Genomic DNA, 16,531 nt, shown 5'->3' with positions numbered 1-16,531 from the left:
TTACAATACAGAATATACATACTTATATGTGATCTAAAAACTGAAGACTCTACTTTTTAATAGATTAAAGAAAACATTAATAGAGAACAAAATGCATTTTCATCGTTGAAGTGCATAATGACAGCAATACTGCAGAAAGACAAAGGATAAAGATGTTTTCCATTAAAAATAACCCTGGCATGTGAACAACTGATGGTCAGATAGAAACAATTTTAATTTTAATTTTAAAAAATTACCTGCAGGAAATGTGTGTTTAAACTTTGTATATTGACTTTTATATGATTTACTGTTTTTATATTGTAAAGCTGCCAGGAGTAATTTATTTTGAATCTGGCAGAATAATAACAAATATATATATATATAGAGAGAGAGAGCTGTTTATTTGATCTAATGAAAACAAAGAATGTAATGATACCACAAATTCTGTATCAAGACCAGCAGATTAAAAACTGATCAAAACACCCCAAGCAACTGTTCCCCTTACTATATTTTCCAAATATGGATGTATTTGGAAGCACATCTCCCAAATTCCTAGAAAATTCTAGGAATTTGATAAACTGCTATCCTAACATACTAAGTGGATATGACTTTGGATTGGTTTATGCAGTTGGATAACCTTCTCTCCTGCATAAGTGTAAATTACTTGCAGGTAGATACATAATTTAGTAAACATTTTACAGGTGGTCCATGTTTGATAATTCTAAATATAAGTTGAATTAATGAGTTACAATAAATGCAACCCAATTTTTGGAAAACGACCTAATAAAAATGACTTTGAAGTAATGAGCAAAATGGATTTAACAAGTCTCCCATGTTATAATTAACTGCTAAAAAATTTCTCACAATAAAAATAACTTTGTTTTCTCTGTATCTTAATCAAAAAGCTTTTGACATTTACTATAAATTCATTTCATCGCTCTATTTTTTCTTAATTATTTACTGAATTATAACTAAAGGACAAGACCAAATGGCAATTCTATGATTAATCTTGATCAGCCTCCCAAAACATCTCCTATCAATCTATGCAATGAGATGGGACTACACCCGGATGGCATCAACTTCAAAAGTTCAACCTCATGAAGACAGACAGTAATAAAAAGTAAGTAAAACTAAACTGATAAGTATAGTGTAGTTCAATAAAAGGCTTGACATGTTTCATACCTTGCTTGTTGATGCCTTGTAAGTAGTCTTTAATTTCTGAGACAGCTGACTGGTACTATGGCTGGCTGTTGAAACAAATACATTTAAAGAAAGTTTGTTTTGAAACATATTGGATTTACCTTACTTGATTATTAACATCCTTCTAACTGGCTGTCATCCTAAATTATGAAAAACTAACTAAGAGAGAAATATTTTTCTCAACTCTCTTCTTACCTTTTGTTTTCAGCTGCCCCTTGCTCAATTCTGCTCCATCAATGGCTTGGCCTTCAGCTGCTAAGCGTTCATTAAGTGTATCAATCTCTCTGCGTACTATCAGTAGCACAAAAATTAATGTCAATGCAAAGAAGAATCATTAATCACGATTTTTAAATTACCACATAACCCTTATCTCAAAGGCAATTATGTGCAGGATCATAATTTCAATATCTTTTGTGTTTCTTTGCATGCCACAATTATAAAAATAATACAAAGGTAATTTAACTCTCCATATCTAGAATAAACTCTGACAATGGGTCTTAATTCTAAAGTACTGCTTCTAAGAGATTCATGTTTATGCAAAATATCCATCAGTAAAACTAAATGAAAATTGAGGAAGGAAAAGTTTGGTATCTCCCTTCCGGATTCAGGAAGCCACTGCTTGCCAAATAACTTGTTTCTGTATGTAATTCCACTCCAAACTGGAAACAATAAACACAACATATCCAGCATCCAGTCTGGATATCTGCAAACAGAAAGTTACATAAATGAACACAAGTAATCAACAAGAGCCTCTGTAGCTCTTCAGCTAGAGGATTTACAAACGTACCAGGATGTTTGTAGGCATATTTTCAGTTTTTATATCACACGCACACAAAAGATAGTATGATTCCCTAGGCATTCTAAGACCAAGGGAAGGCTGTGCACACTGGCTCCAAGAGCCTTGATCTCTGATCTTCATTCCCAAGTCAGCAGAATACCGGAAGGGGGAAATCAATGTCTGGATGAATATTGACAGGGTCTTCCCCAAGGCTGGAAATCAAATCACCCAGTGTTCCTGAGTAAGTTAAAACATGGAAACAAGCTTCCCCTGCAAACTTTCTACCAATGGACAATAGTCTTAGGGTGCAATTCATAAGATAATGCAGAGTAGAACATTCCCTTTTCCATAAATTCCTAAAGGCAAAATGAGAATAACTTTCATAGATGACTTATTTGAGAAATAAAACATTCCTTGTCTCTTACTACCTTTTCTATGCTATCTCTTAACCATACGTTACAAAAGCAAAATATAATTACTATTTAGAACAACAACTCATAATCATTGCTCGTTGGAATCCAAAAGTCAGGGTACAATATTTTTTTTTTTTTGCAAAAAATAAATTAGCATTACAGCGCAAACATAAAAGTTAACATATCTGAATGATTATCCCAGTAATCTTTAAAATAAAAAGAATCAAATGTATATACAATTAAATATTATGTTATGGACATCAATTACAACTAAAATATTCAATGAACAGGATTATGGGAATTTTAGGCTAAATGTGGCAATGTGCACCAAACTATCTTTCCTGGGATTAATCAGCACTAGTATTAGAGATCTCAAATAAGTATGTAGGCTTTTATTTCAGGTAACCTGGACATTTTAACTGACCATTCAGAGTTCACATGAGATTTATTGTATAATTTATGGAAACAGAGATCCAGAATTACAGTCGTGCATCTAGCAACTTTCATCAGCATCTTATTCCAATTTAATATTTTTGCCCAAAATTGTACAAACGTAAACTCACATTCAAGATTCTCAATGTAGAGGTTCTCAAATTCTCTTTCTATTTGACCAAAAAGTTCCAGAAGTGTATTTCTAATGGATGATGGTAGCTTTGAATCCTAGGGTAAACAAAAATATCACAGTTAATGCAGAATTTTCCAAGACTTTGTTCTTTTTGTATAACTAGCCCTTTATGCAAAGTCTCCTATTTCCATTATTCCACAGTATAAGTTTCAAAGCATACTTCTATCCACTTTTTCTCAAATCATACTTTTCCACACAATGGACTTATACAAAGCTATGCTTGAAGAAAGGACAATTACAGGAATAATGGATCTGTAAACAAAGCCTTATTAAGGACACACACGCAAAGATTTCAGTAAATCTACAAAGAAGCAGAAATAGATTTTATACCTTAATGAAATAGCTTTATTTCAGACAAAAGAGAACAATCCATATGACTCAAACGTGGCAAATTTCTATTACAATAGTAGGCTCTGCCTTTAATATCACATAATGGTTAAGTTACTATTGGTGAGCAAACGTCCTGCTTGGGAGAAGGGCTCAAGCGAGAAGTTAGTCTGGCTGTTACATAAGTGCAAGAGGGCAAGGTCTGACCTCCCTGCCTTGAATGTCTTTAAGCCTTATCTAGTCTTTCTCAGGTGAAAGCTGCCAATCTGAGGAGATTCCTATCAAATAGGCATAGAACAATGAAGTTGCTAGTTTATATGTGAGGGTGTGGATGTTCACATCTGATAGTTTACTTGTTTTAAAACTTTGAAATTTTAAATCAATAATGGTGAGCAAATCGCAAAGAGCAAATCGGTATCCCTTAGTTCAATCCTACAGCAAAGACGAGATTTTACAAAGAGTTTGGTTGCAGATTTTGCTGTTGATTCAAAATTGTGAAAGAAAGTGACTTAGTTTTTAAAATTATGTTTGAAATGTAAATGTTCAAATAAACTTCCCTAGAGTAAACTTGCAGGAAAATGCTATGTATGTTGAAGCATTATACCATGTTTCTCATATAATAAGGCTGGGTCTTTTTTTTTTTTGAGCCCCGAAAAAATGGCTAGGCTATCTTTTCGGGGATGACTTAATTCCACCCCCCTTGCATCTTTGGGCGGGCAGGCAGCGACGGCTTGGATGTTGACCTCGGCGTTGGTGGGGCACTTCATATCGGGGTCAACGCAGGCAGTACCATATCCGGTTGTGCAACAAAAGTACTTCCTAATGGCAAGCCCCCCCACCATTCCCCCCCATTTCGCATGTTTTAATATAGGCCTTAATTTGGAGGGAGGGGCTTAATTTCATTTCATGCCTATAAAACATGCTGGGACTTCCTATTGGGGGAGGCCGTATTGTTGGAGAAACAGGGTATTATACTGAAGGGCAAAAAAATAAAAGACTAAGATAATAGAACTCAAGCCATGTCCCAAACAAAGCTCACATCTACAGAATTGAACTGAATCATATTTCAGGAAGTGTTATCTGCTACAGATTGAATTCATACTACTGCCAGAAAATGAATTACATACAGGTAGTCCTCGACATACAGCAGTTCATTTAGTTTCTGTATGTAATTCCACACTGAAGTACAACAGCACTGAAAAAAGGAATTTTGATTTTTTTTCACACTTATGACAGTTGCAGCATCCCCATGGTCACATGATCAAAATTCAAACACTTGCAAGCAGACCCATATTTATGACCATTGCACTATCCCGGGGTGATGTGACTCCCTTTTGACAAGCAAAATCAGTGGGGAAGCCAGATTCACTTAACAACCATCTGTCTAATTTAACAACTGCAGTGATTCACTGAACAACTGGGGAAGAAAGGTCCTAAAATGGGGCAAAATTCACTAAACAAATGTCTCACTTAGCAACAAAAATTTTGGGCTCAATTGTGGTCAGAAGTCGAGGCCCACCTGTATACTCAAGACATTGGACATTGTCATGACAGTAAGTGAAGAAACCCAGAGATATATCCAAGTATAAGAAGTATTTTCCCTACATCTGAACAGGAAATTTCAACCTTGCTTTGATATTGGATTTTAGGTTTGTTTTAGGACCTTGTAGAGAAGATAAAATTGGGGTATTAAGGGATTTTATCAGGATATTAATCTATTTTTATCAGAAATCAAGCTCTCTCTTTCCATCCAATTTACCTGGCCTTCCAGCATCTCTCTCTGCAATCCTGACCTCTCTTGTTCAGAACTGTTGGTTCTTCGTATAGAAAGACTATGAGATTTTCTTTTCTGCTTGGCTTGGCGAGCAGTGGCACAGCTTCCACTTTCTGTGGGCATTACTTCAAAACAATCACTTTCCAATAGCTGTAAAGATAAACTAAAGCCAAGTATTAAATATTATAATTTGATCTATGTAAGAAATTATTTTCTAAGTAGTAAATGTAAGGGAAACATTTAATCCTACTAAAATATATCATTGTGGTAAGATGTTACAGTAATGAATAATGAAACAGTGAAAAACCTTACTACACACATTTTAATATTATTTGCTAATTATTAAGCCATTCCATAAATACAAAAATCCCTTTGAATTATAACTATTTTCCAAATGCAAACCCTACAAAAAATCAAAAGTGCTTCTAAGAAACCCACATCTATATTCACTTCCACAACACAAATTTGAAGTCAGGAGCCTAAGAGAATGATGTCTGAATGGCAATGACAAGCAAATTATTTAGATTTAAAAACTGCATTAATGCCTTATTCTAAACTGTAACAATTTATAAATACAATCATTAATCAAATCTGTTCTATATCAAATTTCATGACCATAAACTCTACTGTAGAGATAAACTTCCCCAAAAGTTTTCAGCAATTAATCCTACTGGTACTATGAAATAGATTTATTAATGCTGTAATACTTTCCTCTATTAAGCCACCGTTATGCATCTTAAATTTTAATTCCATAAATGAATTTCGATTAAACTATCTAAATTACCTGACAGAACATTCAACCTCTCTCACTCATGCATGAACAATTTGGCTCCCTTAAACCATCAAACTATGTGACATTTTTGCAGTGTCAAGTGAACTGCACCCTATTTGAATCCAACACCATAGATGACCCCATTAAGCAAGGACCATTTTCCATCTCTTTACCTATCTCAAATTCAATTAGTTTTGGCTGCAATAATTAACAACTCTTTCTTAGAAACCTGAAAAGTAACTAGCATTTATGCAGCAACTTTCCTTGATAGCTAAATTAACTAGAAGAAAAAGTGCATTTATGATATATGATTTTCATGATTAGAAAAAATGAATAGAAAAAAAGTGAGGATTGTCGTAATCATAATAAAAGATAATGTTGCGATACTTATATTTGCTGCAGAAGAAACTGGAAGTTTCTTTCTATTCTTTCTTACATGTTTTTTTTCTTTTTTTTTTCTTTTTTATTAGCTTGTAGTTAGTTTGTGTCAGTTTTTACACTGCTTTTAAAACTTTGAATAAAATTTATTTTTTTAAAAAAACAGCAACGATTCTTTTTATAGGTAGGCCTTGCTTAATTATCTTAATCAAAACAGGAAGTTCCATTGCTAAATGAAGTGGTCATTAGGGAAAGCATTGTGTGATTGCATCACTTAGTGACAGTGGTTATAGTTGTATCGTTAGACTGGGATTATACTGTCAAAGATTTGCATTTCCTTCTTTCTGTACACACAAACCTCTAGCCTTGAGGTATGTAGTCAGTTCCTATCTTACAACATTAAAACTTCCTGTTTTCTGTTAATACTTTTCAATTCCACCTCAAAAAAAAAGAAACACCAGAAACCACAAGTAATATATAATAAACCTGGAATCTATTGTTTGTTACTTATGTATTACTTAAAAACAGTCTGTGCTATATAGATGATCCTCAACTTAGAACAATGATAAAACCTGAAATTTATGTTTGTAACGTGCCAGTTGTTAAGTGAGTCACCATGTAACTATAACTGATTTTACCTTTTTTTGCACTGGACATTAAGCAAAAATCATGGTCATAAAGCATTGCCCACAAAGAAGGTATTTTCCAGGAAACCAAAAGTAAACATCTGTTTCCGGCAAGTGGTCACGTGACTATGGGATGCTACAAATGACCGTAAATGTGAGCCACTTGCCAAGAGCCATAACGTCATCATGCAACTAGGGGAGAGGGTGAACACAGCTGTTGGAACTTTGAATTGAGCTCCTAAGTGTTTCTGAATGGTCACTAAGCAATTGGTTGTAAATTGAGGACTACCAATAATCTTATAGTGAGATTTAGACAGACAGCTTAAACATTAAAAGAGAATCAGACCAGGCATAAGACTAAAAAAAAAAACCATCCATTTTGAGAACCAGATAAAATTACTTACTCACAAAGTGCTAACAGCTTAGACAGCTAGACATTATCACTGTGTTTTACAATACTAACATCCTATCACCCATGATCATGCATCAGATGCATAAATATCAGTAATATATACAAAAATTAAGGACATCACTGGATACAGCAATGTAGATTATTTCACAACCAGTATAGATTATTCCACAAATTAATACATCACAAAGACAAAGCAGAAAAAGTTTCATGTATAAATAGCTCTAGATATAGTTTATACTCTTTTTCAGGCTGCCATCCTATATTCACTTATATTAATGTCAATAGTTATTTTTCATTCAATACTAATGGTTAAAAGTTTGTGAATCCTTTTGAATTTTCAGTATTTCTGCATATATGCAGGTAGTCTTCGACTTACAACAGTTTGTTTAATGACTGTTCAAATTTACAACAGCACTGGAAAAATGACTTACAACCCCTTTCCACACTTACTACTGTTGTGGCATTCCCACGATCACATGATCAAAATTCAGACGCTAGGCAACTGACTCATATTTATGACAGTTGCAGTATGCCAGGGTCACGTGATCTACTTTTGTGACCTTCTGATAAGCAAAGTCAATGAGGATATTATAAGCACATTACTATCTTACTGTAATGATTCACTTAACAACTGTGGCAAGAAAGGTCATAAAATTGGGCAAAATTCACTTAACAATTGTTTCACTTCACAATAGAAATTTTAGGCTCAATTGCAGTCATCAGTTGAGGACTACCTATTTAAGGTCTATCTATCTTTTGATGGATTGAAAGCTTGCAACTTACCAGTTTGTAAGTCTCAAAATTAAGCCTCTTTCACAGGCAGCTTACTCAGCTTGCTCAGACCACCTCAACATTGATGCCTGCCAAAAGACATCTGTAAGACTATACAATTCTGTTTAATGGCAACCAGTTGCATGGTTAAATCAAAGTGCCACATGCTTTCATTACATATGAAAGATCTAAACTCACTATATTTTGACATGAATGTAGGGTAGGAAATTCTAGCAGGCAGAGAAGTAATATTTAATAATAGCCCAAGTGTCACAACCAGGTCGTAAGGCATAGGAGATATTAACTGCAACCCTACCTAATAGCATTTTCATGACACTGTTGCAGGCAAAGAGTGCTACTATGGCTTTTGATGGAATTTACCAAAGGCATATTTTGGTTTTTATGATGATTGAGCAAATGGATATGGGAAGGGAAAGGTGGCAAGACTACTCCTGCTAAGAAGGCTTCTCTGTTTCAGCAAACTTCCCAGGATGTTGTTTTCTTTTTAAAGACCTCTCATCTTTTCCTCAAAGGAAGCATACTCTCTACTCTTTTCCTCCTATTTTCCACACACCCACCCACAAAAATTATCCTGTGAGGTAAATTGGCCTGAGGAAGTACCTATTCCAAAGGGAGTTTATGTGGCTGAAGATGGAGTAAAACCTTAATTTATGAAAAACTTCTATTGCTCTGCCCTACTGACTCTACTAGATGCAGTTGTATAAAACACTTTACTGTGAAGCTTTAACCAGATTTCTATCTTCATTCCACTATTGCTCCCTCAAAATATACACCATGTCTGATATGGCAAGAGAGATTAAAATATTTATGTTCATCTGAATGACACTGACTCACACAAACAATGGTATTTTTTTCTAATTAACTAATAGTACATTGGAACTACAATTCTTCTTTCAAGAACCCAAACGATGTTTCTTTTTGTCGCCTGGAACTATTTTCCCAAAATATTTAAGTATATATAGGCAACTTTTGGATGTATGTGAACCACATCTAGAGACCTGCTCCACCAATAAGCAGATAAATCATTTTGTGTGGAGTAATGTCTCTAGATGCCTACAAATCTTAATAGACGTCAACTTATTCTCTCCCGGGACTATGGCTGGTGCCAGATCTGGACCAAACAGATGACATGCTAACCCAGTACCTAGAAATTGCTAGCTCTGGATAAGAAGAAAACATTGGCTTTGAGTTTATAAATGAAATAAATCCAATACCATATTTGATTCTGAATCTAGTTGTACTAATCTGCTCAAAGGTAATCAACAAACATGGGAGTCCTCTTGAATGTACAGTACACTAGGAAGCCCTGTTCAGAGTAATTAATGTTCTAGGTACCTCTCATTTGGATTGCAGTAATGCACTTCTCAGAGTGCTATCCTTAATTTTGGCATTCAGAATGGCTATGGCTGTTTCCCATTATATTCAGGTGACAAACAACCCCCCGTTCCCACTGTATTGGAAGCTGTATTGGTTGCCAGTTGGGTTCCGGGTACAATTCAATATGGTTTTGTCATTTTTAAGACTATGCCTTGGACCTGGTTATATACAGGATGTTTTCCCTTCGTCATCTGGCCATCAAATCAGATTAAATAGACTCAATACCTTCCAGGTCTAGTCTTCATAAAAATGTCATCTAATAGGATATAAGAAATGGGCCTCTTTTTTAGGGCAGTGGCCCTATGCTTTGCAAACGCCTTCTCTACGGAGATCTGATTGCCAGATGGGTTTCAGAAGAGCCATTAAGAGTGTTATTTTCCATTTATCTCACATATGGAAATAATGGATAGTGACACTTATTAGCAGATACCTGACTAAGATTTATTTTTGTCCCTGGTGGTATTGAATGAGGGTTTTTTTCAATTCTTCTTCTTGGGTGGGTTTATTATTTTTTTTTGTTGGGAGGCTCCTTCTTTAGATGTTTTGTGAACTGCTCAGAGCCCTTAAGAATGGCAGAATACAAATCAAGTAAGTAACTTTTTAGCATTATCAGATGAGAATCCAGCAACTCTCCACCCAAAATGATACAGACACTCTGATTTAGCATTATATTTTCTTGAATATGTCAGCATATGATTCTTTAAATACTGTTAAGGTAGGCCACATCAAGAAATAGACATGATAGGATTTAGGAGTATTTTTTAATTGTACTAAAGTAGAATTATCTTGAAGTTTCTTTGTCCCATCTTACGGAAGTAAAATTAAGAGTTTATCTTGGCTCTGATGTAAGAACTGTATATTTTTTCTTTTGCAAGTCACTTTTAATGGCTTGTTCATCTTTTCCCTATCCCCATGGTCAGCTATAAATTCCTTTTCAAACACTCACAAGTGCAATTCATTTATATAAAAATAGATCAAGTGCATGATAGAAAATCACTCACTTTAAATAATTCACATATTGATACATTTTACACATGAACTAGAAAAGTATTCTGCACAATAACAAAATAAACAATTGATAATTATATATCATTTCTTGATGAATGCTTTCTATATTCAAGTAAAGTATAATCAATTTGCTTTAAATGTTCCATGAATAACAAGATCAAGCTCAAAACTCTAGCAATGGTGCTCTAAGGTTTCCCTCTTAAATTACCTAACACAGAAATAGCTGGTATTCTCATAATCTTGCTTATCAGAGGTTTGACAGTGAGAATGTGTTATGTAATGAAAAGAGGGAGGGGGAATTCCACTGGCATATCTGATCTGAAAGCTAACAGACTATCTTTGGTTGCCAGAAGTGTCAGAACACGGAAAGGATGACTAAAGCAGCCAGCTTCCTTTCTTGTTCCTTGAAAATTACATAAAAATAGGAAAAGTAGTAGAATGAATATGCAAACTGAGACAAAATTTCTATTCTTTTCTGTTTCAAACTGTGATTTTGGACCTAAATTTCAAATAGAATTATTATAAAATTACACTTTCAAAAGACATGCTGGAATAAAAGGATGCAATTTGCTTTTTAAAATGTTGCATCCTTAATGCAACATGAAAGATAACAAGATTTTCAGAGGGAAGCTGAGCTACACTCTGCAGTAAAAGCAGAAGACCTTTGGAGAGTCTTCTGGACCTTAAAAAAATCAACTCCTTTTATGGTCTAAGCCAGTATTTCTCAACTTCAGAAACTTTAAACTATGTGGACTTTAACTGCCAGAATTCCTCAGCTGCCTGGTCCTAACAGTGAAAAATGTTATATACAATTGCATACTCTGAAAAAGAATGAGGATTGCAAATCAATCTAGATAAACTAGTTCTTCAACAATTTGCCAGAACTTCTACAATAAAATTGATTCTGCTAATCAAATAATCAGTTGTTCAGCAATATTTTTCTCTCACCTGAATGCATTGGAAGTTATAGAGCTTCCTTTTCCAGTTTGGTACCTAAAAGATTGTTGAATCCCTGAATTCCTAGCCAACATCCCATTTTGGTTGGCATTTGAGAAATGAAGATATTTATGGGAGCCTTAGTGGGAAAGGATCACTTTTAAAAGGGTGAGCACAGTTAGCCTTTCTCAACAAAGACAACAGCAAATGATTTTCCAAGGTATAACTACACAACACTAATTCAGTTACAACCATATGACTTGACACCAGTTGCAAAATGCCAATCAGCACACTGAAGTGCGGCAACGGTTTACTAAACATTTCAGATTAGTTAAGCAGTGGACTTTTGTTTGTTTGTAGAAACTCTATTTGCTGTCTAATAAATTGACCATGACTATAACTGACATTAAGTAAACGCTCAAGGAATTTTTTTTAATCATTTAAATAAACAATCACTAAGAAATTAGACCTTCCACATACCGTAGTTAAATTTCTGTAACAAATGAGCCACCAACTTTTACAGTAATCACAAAATGGGGGTTCAATTACAATCTGGAGTGCTAGGTGGAGAGTTCCAACTTAATTCCTCTCTTCTAGAAATCTGCATTCCTATCTTTCTAGGCAGAAAAAAAGAGCAAACAGTGAATTACCACAACTTTTTTTACAATGCTTTTTAACATTGACTCTATTGCCAATTTAATAATATTGGTTTAGCAGCTTTATCTCATGGAAAGGCAATTCAAGCACATTTGAAGAATGTTAACGTTTATTTTACAAATGTTTATATGACATTTCATCTGTGTGTAGTTAGCAAAGTCCTCATGTGTTTAAATAGATTTGTCATAATACAGATAAAAGATAACATTTCAAAACACTGTGCCAAAAGTGATCTCACAAAGGAGCTGGCACTATACTTAATTCACTGACAGATATGATTTACAAGTTTATATTAAGTAAAGAAAAAATGCTGGAAATAGCACTGAACATATGTTATCCATGATGCCTACTCAAGTAAATTCTCTCTCTTCCACTTCACACATGGCTAAAAGACAAGATTGAGCCAGGTACACTTGAGTTGAAGAGAGTGACAACCAATGCAAAAGTGAAAGAAAAGCAAGATATATTTTAAATGTGTTTAATGGCAAAATAGTATTCGTAGTAAGAACAGCAATTGATTACCAGTCTAATTTATTTTCTCCTGTGCTGTTAATGCTGGCCATAATTTCTGAGCCACTATAAAATCTGACAAAATAGAACACTTTACAGGAGTGAAATGTCAGCACCAAAACATCATCACAACAACAAAAAGATGAAATAGCTTCATAATAAAGAACTTTAATCTAGAATAAGACCCAATTGGCAAAGTCAAAGAAGTGTTACAGAAAACCCAGGTCACACACTGCTGAAATATTAATATAGAGCATTGAAAGTAAGCACTGTGCATATTGTAGGACCATAGTCTCCCATAGAAACTAATATGAGCTTTTGATAAGCACTATAAATAAAATGCCACTAGAACCGTATGGACACAAGTTACACAAAATAAAGTTGTACAGTATAACATAAATCAGAAGTACTTTGTGATGGATCTCAGCATCAAACAAATCATCTTCCTTGGAGGCCTTAGAGAAACCACATATTTTACAAGGCTCATTGAGTTACTTGGAAGCTTTCTTCAGCTGTTTGTGTCTCCATGGTCATACAAACTGGTTCTGCTAAGACTGTCAAGGGCTTTGGACAGCCTTAATGAAGGGTATTTACATGTGGAGCACTAGATGTTTGCTGTCTATGAAACCAAAAAACAAGCACACTGAAATATTTATTTTATGTATTTAATGTCAACTTGTAAAACATTCCTATGCCTGTTTCCAAGTTGCCATAAGAAAGAGGGGATAAAAACCCTAAAGGAGCATCCAGCAAATGAACTCAGAAGCATATTCCAAGCTTATCTCACAAAATTGTAACTGAGGCAACCAGGTATTCTGGGCTCGAAAATCCTCTATTGGACAGCATAATTGATGACACCCAACCCATGGATGTGTTTGGCTGGACAATCTGAATTATGATACACCCAGAGGGGTGGAGGGAAACAGGGTCATAGGTGACTGTAAATTACGTATCTCAAAGTCGGCTTCATACAGGTCATGCCAGTATGTCACTCCTAATAAATCCTTTGAAGTTTTTTGAAGTTTGGCTCGAGGCTCATGATTTAATCAGGGCGATCTCTGGAATCCTGACATTTAATTTGTATGCCACTCATCTCACTGTCCAAAATATAATAAATACAACAGTGAGGAAATAATTAGAAGCAGATCGCTCTTACTTCAGGATGAAAGATCTTAATCTTCACAAGCTTGAGCAATCAGTACAGATAGTTCTCAACTTACAATCACAACTGACCCCAAAATTTCTGTTACTAAGTTGCTAAGTGAGTTTTGTTCCATTTTACCTTTCTTGCCATCATTGTTAAGTGAATCACTGCAGTTGTTAAATTAGTAACATAGTTGTTATAAGTGAATCTAGCTTCCCCATTGATGTTATTTGTCAGAAGGTTGCAAAATATGACCCCGGAGACACTATTATCACCTTTTGCAACCTTCTGATAAGCAAAATCAATGTGGAAGCCAGATTCATTTAACAATGGTTTTACTAATTTAGCAACTCCAGTGATTCACTTAATAACTTTGGCAAGAAAGGTCATAAAATGGGGCAAAATAACTTAACTGACTCGCTTAGCAATAAAAGTGTGGGGCTCAATTGTGGTCGTAAGTCAAGGATTGATGTATTGTAAATTCTATGTCAACTATTAAGTCATTTTCACTGCAGTTCAAATACATTTAATAAATAGTACTTCAAATTACTTATAACTGTAGTTATTTATCTTGACAGTTTGTTTATTGTTACATTTATTAGTCCACAAGGAGGTTCTTCATTAATTTTAATGTTTTCAAAATTCTGACCATCATTGTAGTTCAAAATAAAACTCTTATCTGGGGAAATAAACATAATGAGAATAGCATGTAGATAATGTTAACAGGCATTTATTTAACAATTACTATGCTAAATATTTAATATTATGAAGTAATTACTAATTTCAATAAAGTTAAAAGATACCTCTCATATTATCCATTATCCATTTTTATATGAAACAAGAAAATTTTCTATATTTCTCATTATTCCTTATTTTCACATTATGAGGATGCCAAACATACATACTGAAAGTAAATAACACAATTAAATAATAAAGCACTGAACTTACAGCATCCCTAATTCAGAAAAGAAGTGCAAGAATCTGAACCAAACATTTCATTGAGTGATCATAGCACTCATTTTTTTAAATTAAATGTGTACCATAACTTGGCATTTTAACATTTTTAAATCTTATCAGGAAATGCAGAAGCAAAATCTGAGGCATCTGAACACTGAGCATATATTCTATCACTGACCAAAAATTTTATAGTACTATAATGTTTTTTTTAAGCATTATTTGAGCTGCACAGTTGGGTCTACCTAAAATTCAGATATTGAATTTTAACAAATCCTCAGATTATGAAAAGATGTCATTTTATTACAGAGATTATATATTTGGTAATTTTATCAGCTCATTAAAATACCACAGGTCAGCTAAAATGAATTGGCTGTGTACCCAATACTAATTTCCTAACTTGCCTCAATTGTTCATAAAGGATATGCCTTGGAGCAAGCATTTGAGTTAACACCCTTTTTCAAATAACAGTGAGTACTTTTAAAATATTTTTCAGAAGAATGGAAGGAAGGAGACCTTCATTTAACTTTGAATAGCTAATCTGACTATATACGTATGTGTGTGTGTAGTATATGTGTGTGTAACTTTGAACAGCTAATATATTTATATACTTACATACATGCATACTTATAGACATATACATACATACATACACATACTACGTATATGCACATACTATATATACATACATACACACACACATATTCGGGTCAATTACCTTTTCCTTTTTCATTCTCTCTAAAGTTACATTACATTCATATATGGCAAAAATCCCTAAGTACTTCTTTATAAGACTAATCTCTTCTCACAGGCAAGGAAAAGACTGAAACATGGATAGTAAGAGAGAAAGAAAATTCCAAATGAAGAATCGTTGTAACCTTAGTACCAAATCATCAGGAAAGCGAACAATTGCTCCTGAAAACCACAAATATTTGTTCTCCCAAATCTCCTCATCAGCTAAAAGGCCATATGGTAAAAGCTATGGGTCCAATCATCCCCAGCTCAAGAAATATAAACTCCACCATCTCTAGCCAAATTGGGCGGGGGTGCTCACTGGATGGGAGAGACGGAGGGCTATAATCCAATGCCCTTACAAAGGCATGAGGGCAAAGAAGTTGAGACCCATGGGAGTTGTAGTCCAACGGCTCTCCAAAGGTGCGAGAGCACCGTCACCGCCTCAGGTTGCCTCCTTTCCCCATCCCAAAATAGACCCGGCAGCCTCGCCTGTCAGTCTTCCCCACGCCGCGCAAAAGGGGAGGGGAAGGGAAGGCAAAAATCCGGAGGGGTTCCCCCTCCCGCCCCCCGAAGGCTCACCTGAAGCCCAGCTGAGAAACGGAGGGGGCGGCTCCCGAACCCGGAGCGGGGAGAGGTCACCAAAAGGCGGAGGCAGGAATACGGCACGAAAGTGGTGAAGGAGAATGGACGCCTGGCAAAAGAAGATCGATAAGGAGGGAAATTACGAGGAGGACGCCGCCGGCGGGTGAGCTGCAGATCCGGTTGTGGGTATATTTTTTATTATTATTATTATTTTTAACCCCTGAGGCGAGCTGCATCAAAACCGCTCCCTCCAGAACTCCCCTGACGTCACTTCCTGCTTCTCCGGAAGAGCCCGATAATCCGCCATTCACCATAGAGATGAGCGTCGTAGTAGAGAGCGAGAGTGAGAGCGCGAAGGCGAAGCGTAACCATGTGATTTGAGCGGTGAGAGCCTAGACAGGGCATGGAAGACGGTGGGATTGTGGGACGGTCCCGCTTGCATTGCGGAAAGGTGGCGGGTCCTCCAGCCTCTCATGGTTATTGCTCGTGTTGGGGGCCTTTGCTGGGAAAGGCCGCAGAGCCTCACTGAGTTCGTGCAAAGCAGGCTTCATC

The 16,531-nt window shown here is 35.4% G+C and overlaps 1 protein-coding gene across 10 annotated transcripts in view; it reads right to left on the bottom strand.

Annotated features, from left to right (window-relative positions):
* The window catches only part of WDR37 (WD repeat domain 37), a 51,296-nt gene extending 35,042 nt beyond the window's left edge, over positions 1 to 16,254 (bottom strand). Inside the window, exons 1-7 of one of the 10 annotated variants that reach the window (XM_087916592.1) lie at positions 15,977 to 16,254; positions 11,878 to 12,010; positions 8,068 to 8,144; positions 5,082 to 5,259; positions 2,934 to 3,030; positions 1,375 to 1,470; positions 1,162 to 1,226 (exon numbers count right to left, since the gene is read on the bottom strand). In XM_087916592.1, the coding sequence (XP_087772718.1) occupies positions 1,162 to 1,226; positions 1,375 to 1,470; positions 2,934 to 3,030; positions 5,082 to 5,219 (396 nt within the window). In that variant the 5' untranslated portion in view covers positions 5,220 to 5,259; positions 8,068 to 8,144; positions 11,878 to 12,010; positions 15,977 to 16,254. Of the gene's footprint in view, positions 1 to 1,161; positions 1,227 to 1,374; positions 1,471 to 2,933; positions 3,031 to 5,081; positions 5,260 to 8,067; positions 8,145 to 9,883; positions 10,016 to 11,409; positions 11,552 to 11,877; positions 12,015 to 15,976 lie in introns of those variants that run through there. The other 9 variants (XM_087916593.1, XM_087916589.1, XM_087916595.1 and 6 more) reach the window with 9 other exon arrangements.
* Positions 16,255 to 16,531: the final 277 nt, after the last annotated feature.

The sequence above is a fragment of the Pseudonaja textilis genome, chromosome Z (assembly GCF_049901715.1).
Source record: "Pseudonaja textilis isolate UNSWEBS1 chromosome Z, rPseTex1.2, whole genome shotgun sequence".
NCBI lineage: Eukaryota > Metazoa > Chordata > Lepidosauria > Squamata > Elapidae > Pseudonaja > Pseudonaja textilis.
The sequence above is the reverse complement of the archived record's forward strand: the minus strand, read 5'-3'. Positions and strand labels throughout refer to the sequence as shown.